This window comes from Sturnira hondurensis, unplaced genomic scaffold (assembly GCF_014824575.4).
Source record: "Sturnira hondurensis isolate 20B ecotype Veracruz unplaced genomic scaffold, ASM1482457v3 Scaffold0022910, whole genome shotgun sequence".
NCBI lineage: Eukaryota > Metazoa > Chordata > Mammalia > Chiroptera > Phyllostomidae > Sturnira > Sturnira hondurensis.
The window spans coordinates 9,168,847-9,183,156 of NW_028095541.1; the positions used below are offsets into that span (position 1 = coordinate 9,168,847).

Sequence of the window (14,310 nt, forward strand, 5' to 3'; positions counted from 1 at the left end):
AGTTCATCTCTTTTCTTCTAATTCTTTTTGTTTCCCTCCCCTTTCAGTTGGTAGACCAGTGAGTTAAAAAAAAAAAAGCTTGACTTTCAAGGCATCTGAAGATGGGACCCCTGGCTCCTCAGATCCTGCTTACTTCCTCCACTTCCTGCCTCATTCCACCCAGATACACTGGCCTTCTCCTAATCCTCATAACTAGCCAGTTCACCCCTTCCTCAGTATGGTGCTTTTGCTTTTCCCTCTGCTTGGAAGATTCTTCCTTCTTCCCTCTGATACTCAAGGCTTCTTTCTCTCTCCATTAAGGTTTGCTAGAATGTCACATCATTCTGACTTCTCTGTGAACCATCCCTTAATCCCTTCATCAGGCTGTACTTGTTTTCAGAGCATTTATTAACTATTTGCTTGTTTACATGTTTGCTTTCTGGTTCCAAAAGTCCCATGGAAGCTCCCTGGGGCAGACACTTCTCTCTCCTGGTCATCCTGTGTACTCAGATTTGGAACACTGCCTAGCACATGGGAAGTACTCAGCAAACACTTCTTAGATGAGCAAATGAAGGATGCATAATCTAGTACTGGGATGTCAAGTAGAAAAGTTAGAGGCAATCCCTGCCCTTTGCAGCTTACAGTCTAGTTTTCCTTTATCATCTACCCAATTAAAGAAGCTTGACATATAATTCTCTTGATTTCCCCTCCTTCCTTGGAGTCCCAGGCACGCACTCGACCTCTTGGTTCTTTCAGGAATTATGTCCACTGTCTTCAGGTGGAGCCAGCTAGGGTCTCTCAGTGGTTTGGCCGCTCCTCCTACTGTGGCACTGGTTGGCAGGTGGAAAGGTTGGGGTGGTAGAGTGTTTCAGTAAGTGTGAATAGGGAAAATGAAAGAAGAACTAGGCCACTTTGTAGGAACTCAAGTTAACATATTTTCTGTTTGTTGGGTCCTTCTGACCTCAAACTAATGTTCTCTATTGAGTTCTAAGGGAGCTGAATTTCTCTATTCTAAGACCTCACATTCTGCCCGTAACAAGGGAATGAGATCCTCCTTCAATATATATCTACTGGTGCCACATAAAGAAAAATTGTGAAAACTACATGAGCATGCATTGAACACTTGTCCTTTAGTAATTACACCTATGGCACATACACAGACAAAATGTTTTCCCAAAAGAGCACCTTCACACCAACCATTTCAGCCACTCGCTGCACCCAGCTTGTAAGCTTACTTCGAATTCTCCCTATTGTTGTGGATAACAATGGTTAATTTTTGAAATCATGAATACATAAATTACACAGTTGATAAAGAAATAATCATGTCATAAACATATATATTAACACAACTTATACAGTGCACTTTAGTCAAATATATTCAAGTGACTTATCAAAAACTACTATAAAGATTAATTACCTCCATTTTGAAGTGCACTTAGTAACAGTAACAACACCTGGAATTTATATAAGCACCTTTCTTCCTAAGGGCTCAAATCTTAGAGCAGCCAACTGCTCATTCATGAGAGGTGAATTAATGTTCCCAGGTCTCCTGAGTACCATTGAGCCAATGACTTCATCTTGTGTAATGTGTGGCATTTTGGTACCCTGATCTCTTATTGGGCCTCAATTGGATAAACAGCGTATTTCCAGACAGACGTGTCATTCATGTCGGCACATCAAATATTGAATTCTATTTGAACAGGGACCAAAGGTGACAAAATTAAAAAGTTCTCAATAAAAAGAGTTTTCTTGCACAAAAACGCATTGCAGTGACACATGAGAGTCTGCACTAGAATATCTGTGACATTCCATCATGCAGTCTTCTCTGTTCTTTTGTACATACATACATGTGCGAAAGATTCCTCATGGGCTGAAACATGTGTATGTTTATATTTGGAATCTCTATCCTTTCCAGGTCTCTAGAAAACAGAAACAACAGGTTTTATGTTTTTAGGGTTTTACTTTTTAGTAATTGAATTCTTTGTCACTTTGTAAATATCACCCTTCAAAACCTTATGTTACCAATTTAAAGTAGGATGAGAATTTTACAGCAAGCTATCTTAGAAAATTGCCATTTCTCTTGCTGCCTCCTGTACATTGGACCTCTTTTGTCCCTTTCTATGCAGAATTGTATTATTAACATAGCACTGTCATTTGTTTCTTTGGTTTAAAATAGCAGTGGTGATTTGTGCAATTATGAACTGGGCTCGATAGTCTGATTTTAGAAACCATAGCATGTGAGTTAGAAGGTTTCTGACAGGAGCTGCTAACCAGAGAGCATCACTAAGTGAGTTTGTAAGAATCTGAATTTTAATACAATCATTTTCCCTGGCCTATGAGTCTTTATGGGGAAAACCAGGGAAGCAAGAAGAAGAGCCCCAATTCAGGACAATTGTATTCTAAGACAACCATGGAAAGCATCTTTTTATTCTCCCAGCGCCAGGAGCTATACTTGGAGGGCTCCAATGGTAACCCACCTATTCATCACTTACCTACATGCTTCTTCAAATATGGGTTCTTTGGAGACCTCCTTCAGAGACCTAAGGAGGTCTCCAAAGAACCCATTAATTCATCATTAGGATGGCATGAATTAATGGAGTGTGCCAGTTCTCAGGAACCATGGATGCAGAGAGGGCAATCTAAAATGACAGAAGCTTTCACTTTTAAGGTTTACTGTGAAAAGGTGTTTGATTCTCATTCCATGTCTTTTTGACTAACCTGAATAAGGATTTCTTGACATGGTCCTGAGTTTTCCTTTGCCTGGTGAGTCCTTCACAGAGAAACCACCTTGCTCTTTGGTTGTCAGAAACATCTCATCTCAGAGGAGAGATGCTGCTACTGAGTCCTCACAGGGACCCTCCTGCAGGAAATGCAGGAGTTTTTTTTAAAAGGATTTCCCCTCCTTGTTTTTCTTTCACTCTCTAGCTTTCTCCTGGATTTATTTACAGATTTAGCTTTTTGTGGATTGTGTGATTATTTGACTAGTAGCCTATAGTTTCCAAAAGAGTGGGAAGTTTCCATGGACACTATATCCTGAGTGTCTAAGACAGTAGCCAATAAATGTGAAATAAATATGTAAATGAATCTTTAGAAAAAAATACATGAGATAACAGAGGGAAAAATTTAAAAAGAAAAGTTTGAAGTAAATAGCTACGACTTTGACTTTTCAGGAAGGTATGACATGATAACTTGATATTTTGCCTCTCAGAATTCAGTATGTGATGAGTGAAGGAAAGAGTAATTTTGTCCACATTTTATCTATTCATATGTTTAAAAACAATGTATTATTTATATATTTTTTGGTTTTTAATATTCTAGTTTCTTGAAAACAACAACTGAGTCCTTTACAACAGTGGATGCTAACTACCAGCTATTGAGAGAGAACTTACATCTTGCATTTATTTTCGATAGAAAGCTATGTAGCAAGAATAAAAAGTGACATTAAGTCTTAGTCTTTGGAATTAAATAAAGAAAGGCTTTAGGTTGATACTGGGTAATATAGTATATCTTCTGTGTAAAAACAAAGGATAACTGGCAGAGCTGTTGACAGCATTGCAGCCTAATATATTTGAAATTTTAAACTACTAAACAAAATTAATTGTCTGAATAGTCATCTTTGTAGGATAATATTTTCCTACACTGATTGGAAAATAACAAGCATGCTCTGTAGACTTTGAGCAAGTTGATTACCATAGGAAAAGGAAAGGGAAGAATCAGGAAGTCTTCCACTATTTGTTCTTCACCAAAGTTTCAGTAACAAAACAGTTGCAAATTTAATTCTATGTGAAAACTGTAAGATGAGATTTTCCCATATGAATCAGGTGTGTTTCTAAGTAAATTACATCCACCATAATAATAATCAACATTTTGTCATATTTCACTTACAGAGACTGAAGTTGTTCAAGGCTTTCAAACTGGTTCTTGTGGAGATACAAGAGAGGGTTGGACGACAGATTCCTTTCATAGCATTAGCAAGAAGAAGGAAAGAAGCATCAGGATGTTATTTCTTTGGAAGCTGAAGATGTTGGCATTTAAATATGATGACAGTGGTAGAAAAAACTTACAGTTTTTGTAGAAGTTTCAGGTCTTTAAAAATGTGGGCTGGTAGCTCCCTTATCAGATTGCTAGATAGGTCCCTGTTGGTAACAGTGAAAAGCCAAAGCAATTACATGGGAAATAAATGACATGGTGATTACTCCTCACAAGTTTTATTATCCATTTGACATAGTAGAAAATATGATTCAACTTAACCAACCAGATAACTTGTTATACAACCAAGCCATGTTGAGTTGGCCAAAGGGATATGTTTTCCATCACTTTCAGAAATATGACATTTTGTTCTTGCAGTTCCTGTCTGTAATTTCCTCTCAGTCCCTTTCCAACACATTCCCAATTTGGTTTCAATATCTACTTTCATTAATTTCCTCTGTTTTAGGTACCCTTTGTACAATTGGACGTTTCACTGTTTTGTGATCCTATTGGTTCATATATGTGATATCTTTTTTATTTAACTATATTATAAGATTTCTCTGACCACACCTATGCCTTCTAGTCATTTTACATTCCAACTAAGATAGCATTGTTGTGTACACTATTTCTGTCAAGATAATCTTGAACAGGTAAGTTCATGTATGTTCCATCTATTTTATATGCTACTTTTTTAAAATAAGAAATTGAGAATTCAGAGCTTAATGTAACAGGGCTATCTGAGTCAGAAAGATCACAGGGAAGTGTTTCTGCAGAGTGAGGAAAAGAGATTTGTTAGGATCAGCAGGAATCAAGAATCTTTAAGAATCCAAAATACCCTTCTGAGCCGGATGTGAAAATGCCTAAGAATCAAACAAAAGATCTCATTTATGCTTTGGAGCTGCTGATGGATGTGTGGGAGCTATAAATATCTAAGATTTAGCTTTTTCTCTAAAAATCTTATAACTTTCCCTGGCTGGGTAGCTCAGCTGGTTAGAGTATTGTCTCAATACACCGATGTCACAGGTTGGATCCTGGGCCAGGGCACATAGAAGAATCAGCCAATGGATACATAAATAAGTAGAACAACAAATTGGCTTTTTTCCCTCCCTCTCTCTTTCTTTCTCCCTCCCCCTCTCTCTAAAAATCAATCAGTAAATAATTTAAAGAAACTTAAAATTAGAGCAAACAGCTTGATTATAAAACAAGGTAAGAATGAAACAAGTGGTATTACAGAAGTACAGGTATGAAGCAGAGGAAAGAGTCCTCAAACTTGGCCTGGGCAATTGGGAAGTGTGTGAACAAAGCTGGAGGATTTTCATAGGTAGGGCAAAAGGAGAGCAGCTTTTCAGTGCAGGGTTCCATTAAACAGGATCAGAAAAACAGATGCTCAGGAGTCAACTCACCTGGAGTCAGCAAGTGGTCTAATGTGAGTGGAGGATAGAAAGTATGGGATGGAGATGACGGGGCCTGGAAGAGTACATGGAGACAAAATGGGAGGGCCATTAGTACTTTCTGAGGTGGTATGTTGAAGAGTAGAGCCCAGGCATCAAAATCAAGGAGGATGCTCATAAAAAGAGCATATTCCTGGTGTTGGTCTGGAACTATCACATTGGAAGTTTGTGGTGGGGGGTTGGGGTAAGGGAGCCATGCATTTAAAGTCAAAGCTGCGATTTTTCTGACATTAACATTTGAGAACTATGTGAAGGACTTTGCTAAAAAGCATGCAACAGGGGAGTATTAAGCAGGAGAGTGGCACAATATGCTGTGGGTTATGGGATGATGTAAATCAGTTAGAATCATGAAAGATAGGCTGAGGAGCTAAAGTCAGAGGAGGGTACTGGCAGGATGCTTTAATCCTGGAATAGCTCATGAGGGTTCAAGGTAAGGCACTGACAGGGCTTATGGTCTGGTAGGACAGGAAGTATAAAGAGAGAAGAAAAGAGACCTGTCTTGGAGACCAGCTGTGATAAAGGGTGATGACACCAGTAAGATGGAGAGTCTAGGGGAACAAGCTGGCAGGGGGGTAAGGGTTGTTTGTAAATTGGTTTTTTTAAGATTTCATTTATTAGTTATCTTTAGAGGGGAAGGAGAGAGGGAGAGAAACATCAATGTAGGGTTGCCTTTTGTGCATCCCCTGCTGGGAACTGGCCTGCAGGGAACCGGCCTACAACCCAGGCATGTGCCCTGACTGGGAATCGAACTGAGATACTCTGGTTTGCAGGCCTGTGCTCAATCCACTGAGTGACACCAGCCAGGGCTTGTAAATTGTTTTTTAATCCTCACTTGAGGCTATGTTTTTTATTGATCTGAGAGAGACACACACACAGACAGAGAGAAAGAAACATTGATATGAAATGAAAACATCAATCAGTTGTCTCCTGTATGTACCTGACCAGGAATCAAACAAGCAACATTTTGGTGTGTAGGATGATACTTCAAGCAATTAAGTGATCTGGTCAGGGGTGTACATTTGATTTTAATAGATTGCTCTTTTGGGGCCATTATGATGTCCAAGTGTAGATGTCCTGCCAGCTGGGAAATCTGATCTGGTGCTCCAAAATCAGAGGAGCATACCTGGGTCATGGCACAGAAGGAAAGCCTCTGGTGAGCACAGATGAGAGAGCCTGACAACAAAGCAAGGTGACAATGATCTTGTATACCTAGAAGGTGTTTTTCAAAGTTACACTGAAAAAGGCAGAACAGTCTTATGGGGGGAAAAGACTTCAGTGGCCTCAAGGAAGTGAATTTATTATTCCCCAGGAGGGGGTTGGTGTCCTGAAGGCACAGTAAAATTGTTTAACATTTTTATAAACTCAGGAAATATAAATGCCTTTTTCAAGTTAGTTCCATTAACTTCTGAATTTCTTTTGTCTTACTCATGCTATGTGTATTAAAGCATGATTGTTGATGGTTTTAAAGAAGCAAGCTAGTGTCTCTTAATTGGGCTCTTTCACTTGATGGGGTGCCAGGTAGCTCTGCCAAAGTATAGAATAAGGGAGATTAGGAAATTGTTCAAATTGTGGATTTTCATATCACTGTTTTCTGAAGTTTGTACATAAACCCACTCCTGTTCACCCTTAGCTGCTCTTCCTCTCCCCTGGACCCCATATCTACCCCCCAAGTTCTGACCAGGAATACTTGTGAGAAATGAATGAGCTCTTTTGAATAAACTGCCTTTATTTTTTTGTAATAAAATGATGTTTTTAATTCTAATGCAGTGCCTTGCACACACTGAGCCCTTAATAAATATTTATGGATTTGATACTCATGAATTAGATTGAAATATCTAAATTATTCATGATTTTTCAAATCACTCTTACTATTTTTCCCACTCTTTTTTGGATATCATAAGAAGGTATAATGAATGAAGGAAATGTTAATTAAGAAATTAATTTCTGTTTTTAGACCTCACATCAGAGGGAGGAGCTCTCTACCCTAATTGTCACTATTTATAACACAATTTTAACTTCCAACAATACACAATTATGTGGGTGATAATGAATTAATAGCAAAAAGATGCTTCTTCAAAGGCTTAGGTCTACAGAACACATGTTTGAACAGAACAAGTTCCATGAAATCTCTGAATTTTTTTCAATGAGCTTAAGCCTCGTTCTTTAGTATTTGCTTCATCTGCTGTAGAAGTCATAATTTCTCAAGAAATAACACACATCTTGGTTCCTTTGTTTAGTTATAATTCATTAATACCACTTTAGTTAGTTAGTTAATTCACTCAGCAAGCATGTATTGAGATTAACTATACTTCAGCCATTAGAGATAAGGATCCCCAGCTTCAAGAACCTATGAAAATTCACTCATTCTCAAGCACACACATACACAAAATAACCCAAAGAAAACAGGCAGGGAAATTAGAAGTAGGCTAAATCCATATTAAGTTCACCATCTAATTTTAATTTGCTCTTGACTTTAAGATAATGTTTGTTTTTTTTAATGGATTTTTGAATATCCAGCAGTCTACAGGATTTTGATTGCTATGAGTGGAGAAGCAGTCTCAGTAGTCAGTTAAATTATCATCTCAGAAGAAGCAATCATATTTTCCTAGTAGACCATGCTACTTACAGTTCTCCTAAATTTTTTAATGAAGAAAATGTCTTCTCTGGAACAAAATCAATTTGATTTCTAGGCAGAAACCTGTAAGACATGGTGAGAGTCAGCACTGCTGGTTGGTGTCTGCTGCAGTAACCAGTTCTCATGAGGACAGGCCATTGATCTGGGTGGGCTTCCCTCATCCTCCTTTGAAGTCTCAAAGTGAGGTGGGCTCTGGAAATAAGGCTGCAGTTTTGCACTGAGATGTCCACAAGCCCTCTCTAGGGAATGCTGTCACAAATTGTTTGAGGTGCTGAGTCTGGCCTATACGACTGCACTTTGTTTGGATCTCATTATTTTAGAAAGTGTTTTTACCCCCAAATACACACAAGTAATGCCAGATTTTGACCCTGTTAACAATTCTCCAGAAGACCTTTAGAGGACTTTTGTTTAAGGCATGTTCCTTAGAAGAAGGCCAGAAAGAGCAAGACTTGAACCAACCTCATAGCAGTTTCTGGGGTCACAAACAAATTTTAAATTTGGTAAGATCACAGTGGCTTTACATTCTCCTTGCCTATAAGCTTAATCCCCTAAGAGAAATGGCAGAAAGTGAAGATCAGCCACCACTTGCCTTACAGAGGTGCTGAAGGAAAGATAATGAGTATGAAAGTAATGTCAAAGCTGCATGCACATATAAAAGAAAAGGTGTTGATGTAGTTTATGTAGTTTTCCAGTGTACTCTCTCATCATCCATGAGAAAAGGAATAAATTATTTGCATCTCCCAAGGGGGATAGCCTCTTTTTTCATTAAACATGCTTACCTGCAATCTGATTGATAAGTGTGCAACCTGGCAAACAGTCTTAGCTCTTGGTTTGTTGGAGAACAGTGGTTAGACTACTACAAATGAATAGATTCCAACTTTTCTTCTCCAAACACCCACCCATCTTACCAACCAATCAACAAACCAACATTATAGAGTATATTAAGTAAACATTATATACTTTATATAGCTAACTATGATTAAAACAAAAGCAAAGTGCATGTGACTTTAAGCTTTCCAGTATAAATGTGCCAATTAACCAACCCATCTTCCTTCTTGCACCCATGAAAAGCATAGTCAACTATTAGAATCACCAATCAAAATATTTGGTTCATCAGAACACTTTAAATGTTTTTTTCCCTTAGAATTAAAAAAGAATTTAGAGAGAGACATCGTGCAATAAGTGTCATTGGCAGTAACAAATCACTAGGTAGCTAACCACTTTCACATACATTATCTCATTTTCAAGACCATGGGTTTAAGTACCAGTTTAGAAGAAAGAATAGAGAAACAGTGACTATCCTCAGAAATAAGGAGAACACCCGAAGACCTACATGGTGGCAGCTAAATGTAAAGTCTTAGACTCCTGTGAAAATCAATCAAGCCACATGTGCATTTTCAAGTACAGCAGTTTCAGACCAAGGCTGTAAATAAGACACTACTTTAAATTCCTCATCAATATTTTCTTTTGATTTCTAAATCTATTGGGTATTGCCTCATTTACAGAAGTCCATTGCTTACTTACAGCACGGTAAGTGCATCGCATGACAGAAAGGTGGAATTCATAAGATACTTTATCCCGTTGCCTTCCAAATCCCTAAAAGGTAGGGAGGAAAAATATTTTAATATTTTTACATAAATCATATGCCTAGAGGTACTTTTTGTTGATATAACTGTCCTGAATTTTTTTTACTTCATTCCAATTTTTATGCTTCCTCTTAATTATTGCAGGGTTAGTATAATTCATATTATGCTTATTTTCTCCTTTTAACTGATATTAGAACTTAATGAAGTCAAGGAAAAGAGCAGCCCAACATTTCAGTGAGTATCTGTCTATGCTGGATACCATGCTATTGATTATCCTAATATTGCCCATGTAATAGCAGTAACTACCATTTACTGGGCTTTTACACTGCCAGGTACTACTCCAAAGACTTAAGTTAGTACTATCACTGCCAATCCCCCCCACCCCAATTTTATATGTGAGGAATGTGAGGTTCTTGGAAATTCACTTTCCTTTTGCTCACACAGCTGCTAGATGGTAGAAGTGCCCTTCTATGCCAGGTCTGTCTGACTGTAAAGCCTAGACACTTAACCATGGTGTAATAGGTTGTTACATCTTACACCTGCCAATATTGTCATTATTTTGCTGAAGGAGAAACTCAGGCCAAAGTTATCTTCCAAATCCTGAATGCCAGACTCAGGACATATGTCCTGATCTGCTGGATGGAGAATCACCACTCTTTCTACCATTCCTTAGAGAGCCATCTATGTCATAAAAGCCTTTTGATAGCAGGCCAGTTCAGGGAGAATCAATAGCTTAGGTACTAAACTGTATTATCTTATGGGCATTGAGTCCCCTGATTTCACATGAGAGGAGATCTGGGGGACTTTCTCAGTGCAGAAAAGGCTGCCTGTGACCACATTGCCTGTCTCAGGAGACCATGAGGATAAATATGACAGAGAATGGTGTGAAGAGGTGGTGAAGCCATGAGAAATTTTAATGAATGTTTAATCAAGCATTGGTTGAAAGCTAACAAAGAATGAAAATGATGTGGCACTTTTACTATGGTGTGGTGAGCATCTCTTATGTGCCAGTCATAGTACTATTGTTGGGATAAAAGATCATAGGTGGGTTTCTGCCCCCATGGAAGTTCTGAAAGCATAGGAGACATGCAGTAATCCAGTGGCCCAATGACAATAGTACTGGGGGGTAGATGTGCAGGGTAGAAACTGGTGGCACAGTGGAAATCTGTTCTTAGTGTAAGGGAGCACAGAGGCAGCCACTGAAATTGGTTGGTGTGTCAGAGTTGGCTTCCTGAAGGTGATGATTAAGAGAACTTTTCAAGGAAGTTAGGCAAAAGAATAAAGGAGCAAGACTTTTCGAGTTAAAGAAGCAGTATGTGCTGTAGGCAGGGACTGTTGGCACATCTGGAAGGAAAGCATGTGCAGGAAAAGGCAAAGAAAGAGACCAGATGGAGTGAAGGATGGAAAAGGATGGGTCCCAAAGCTCAAGAGGAAGTTTGAACTTTACCCTCACACCCTTCGGGATTCTCAAGATTTTTAAACCAGAAGTAACAGAATCAGATTTTAGTTTTGGGAAGAAGAGCACAGATAGACTTGTTATATAATGGTGAATTAGCTTCTGAGATAGTTTTCTTAATCTGTGCAAATAACAAATTAGTGTCTAAATGCATACTCACACCCAGTTGAGTTGAGGCATTTGGGCACACATCTGCTTGGGAAGGGCTTCTAAATAGTTATTGACCATAGACCTGTATACAAAGAAGATATTAATTAATATTATATACCTGGAGCTAGTATAAACAATATAGGATTGTACACTAACCTTACTTAAAATAAAAGTTTAAAAATGAAACAAAATAGTGTGGCACATTATGAACAGTTTTTACTTATTTCTACAATGTGGAAACTTGCATGCTAAAATTGATATATTAGGATAAAGGCTATAAACATAACTTCCTCTTCAAAATGGTGTCTAGATATTTTTGTGGCACAATAAAGCAACAGATGTCAAAGAAACTATGAATGCATCAGTACAACATATAACCCAGGAATAAATAGCATACAGTTTAATTTTATAAGATGAAACAAGATATATATAAGGTGTTACTTTTGAAGTTCATGATACCTGTTCTTGTAAACTCCAAATTTGCAATCATTTCTAGTATTATACATCTGCAGTTTCTTCTTAAGGGAAATATTAATCATTTACAATTTAAAGGAGCACATTGGAAGTGGCATTAAATCTAAGTGATATAGGGGGACATTTAGGCCAAGGAAACAACTCATGAGCACATTAAGCTGCACAATTAATTTGTGATATTGTAGTCACTTCTGACAAATGGAAAAATAATGATGCAATATGATTAACTGCAAAGGGACATAAAAGGCTCCTGCTGATAGATCATTCTAGTTTATTAACAAACAGTGACAGTGTAATTATGAGAATTGCCCTGTTGGTAAGACAAAGATTTTGGCATTTTCAGTGACTGTTGCTGGCCAAAGGCACATTTTCCTCTGTTAAAAATGTAGTTGGAGGCTAAAGTCCTGGGAGATTCTACCCAGTTTAAATTAAGTTAGGAGATAAAAATGAATACTATCTTTGGCCAACCACTGCAAATATAAACATGCCTTAGGACTAAAGGAAATAAAAGGAGATCCAAAAGCAATCAATTGGTGGACTAAAATATAGCCTGAGCCCTGGCCAGGAAGTGGCAACAGTAATTGTGACTGGAAATACAGGACAGGTTTCAACTAATAAAAATTGTAGTGGGTTTGAATTTTCTAAAGTTCTTTTTGTAAGCTGGTGTTAGATGTCATTGCAATGTGTAGACAGGTGAATGGAAAGGAAGATAAATACTTACAGGAAAAACAAGGAATTTAATCCAGTGAATAGCTGCTGTGAAATTCTGGTTATTGGATTGTCATCTAGAATTCTGACAAAACAGATCACAAACATTTCCAATGTCAGAGACATTTTTGAAATAAAATCAGAAAAACCTAAAAGTCTTGTGACAATCCTGCATCTTGCCCAACACCTGCTGTCCCCCTTCCTGTTCCTTCACATTGGGGCTCACTCTCTTCCTGAGAGCCTTCCCTTCATCCTATGGGCAGAGCAGCTTTCCCCCCAAATGTCCAAGCCTGCACCTAGCAAGTCCATCCTGATGGACTTATGGATCCAAGTTTTACCCTTCACCTTTGGTCATGTCGGTCTCATGTAAGCTACACTTACTTAATGGCTAAACTTGGAATTCCTAAATGCTTTGACCCACTACTTGACTGACTGAAGAATGAATTTTAAAAAAATTCTTAGGATATTACAAATGGTTCTGCAGTTTCACAGTGTTTAAATGATATATTTAGTAATGTTTATACAAACAAACTCATTAGGAGCTGAGAGAGTGAAACAGTGAAAATATTTATATATTCAAATCACTGCTTTTAAGTATATATGACATTTCCTAGAAAAATTTATACTAATATGCCTTCTTTTCTCTTATTATATTTGAAGCCAAGTACTACCTCCTCTCATTTTCAGTGGTCCTTGAGGATCTGGAGAAGAAAGCAACATCAAGGGCCTACTATATGCTGGGTGCGATTCATGCGGTGCTTTACATGTATCTGTGAGCCAGTCCTCACAACATTACTCTTAGAAAGGGATTATTATATCAGTTTAAAAATGAGGAAAAGAGACCTAAGAAGATTAAGAAAATCACCTGCAACATTAAGCCTGGCACAGCAGCATACACAAGGGTCTGGCAGAGGCCCTGACCTTTTCCGTTAGACCAGGTCAACCTATGGAAAATGGGCAAATGGACAGAGAGCACCTTCTAACTGCCCTTTGTTCATTTTTTCTTTTTTCTTTTTGGTGAAAACACGAACATCTGATGTGAGATCTCTTGAGATCAGGCTGATGGCTTAGTCTTGAACATGGTGACACACCACTGGCCATATATTCAGATTTCTCTATGAATACTCTGGAAATCCAAAAAGTCCTTAACTTGCTTACTTTCTAGATCAGTGGTTTTCTGCAGAGAGTGACTTCTTCAGGAGACATTTGGGAGTGTCTGAACACGTCTTTGGTTGTCACACTCTGGAGGTGAGTACTATTGGCATCCATTGAGGCAGAGGACACAGAGGCTGCTAAACATCCCATAATACAGAAAACACCCCCTTCCTCCAATCAAAGAATTCTATGAGGCCAAATGTCAATAAAGCTGAGGTGAGAGATGTGGCCACAGGTAAACACTAGGTGGACAGAAGGCTTGGCAAGCCCAGCTCTGGGCTCAGAAGGCCATCTGGAAGAGCACGACACCAGTTTTCTTTCATACAGTTGTCACTTGTATCATTATCTGAATTGCTTAAGTAAAGCATTCCAGATTACATGATAACCAGAAAAATAAGAATAGTAAACAAGACACACCAATAGATGGATACTGTGAATACTGGTGTGTATCATTAAGACTGGGGTCCTTTCTGAGGCAGGAAAAGATGGAATACTTACAGCCAAGTTAGCTGATGCAGGTCCTTGAATACTCCAGGTCTGAGGGCTGTAATGCAGTTGTGGCTGAGATATCTACAAAGAGCATGAGTGAGTGAATTAGGCAAACTCAAGACTGATGATGACCATGGAGTGGGGGCACCTGTTTCTAAAAGCATTTTACTGAGGGAGGATGCTGAGCAGAGTGGGGCCAAGTGACAACAGGAGACACAAGTGCAAAGCTGTGGCCAGAACCAGGAGAATGGCTCAATA

General features: G+C 38.4%; 1 protein-coding gene across 1 annotated transcript in view; it reads right to left on the bottom strand.

Moving 5' to 3' along the window:
* The window catches only part of RXFP2 (relaxin family peptide receptor 2), a 46,849-nt gene that overhangs the window by 8,334 nt on the left and 24,205 nt on the right, over positions 1 to 14,310 (bottom strand). The window contains exons 7-13 of the mRNA XM_037037066.1: positions 14,062 to 14,133; positions 12,422 to 12,493; positions 11,237 to 11,308; positions 9,559 to 9,630; positions 4,044 to 4,115; positions 3,865 to 3,936; positions 1,827 to 1,898 (exon numbers count right to left, since the gene is read on the bottom strand). Coding sequence (XP_036892961.1) covers positions 1,827 to 1,898; positions 3,865 to 3,936; positions 4,044 to 4,115; positions 9,559 to 9,630; positions 11,237 to 11,308; positions 12,422 to 12,493; positions 14,062 to 14,133 — 504 coding nt within the window. The remainder of the gene's footprint in view (positions 1 to 1,826; positions 1,899 to 3,864; positions 3,937 to 4,043; positions 4,116 to 9,558; positions 9,631 to 11,236; positions 11,309 to 12,421; positions 12,494 to 14,061; positions 14,134 to 14,310) is intronic.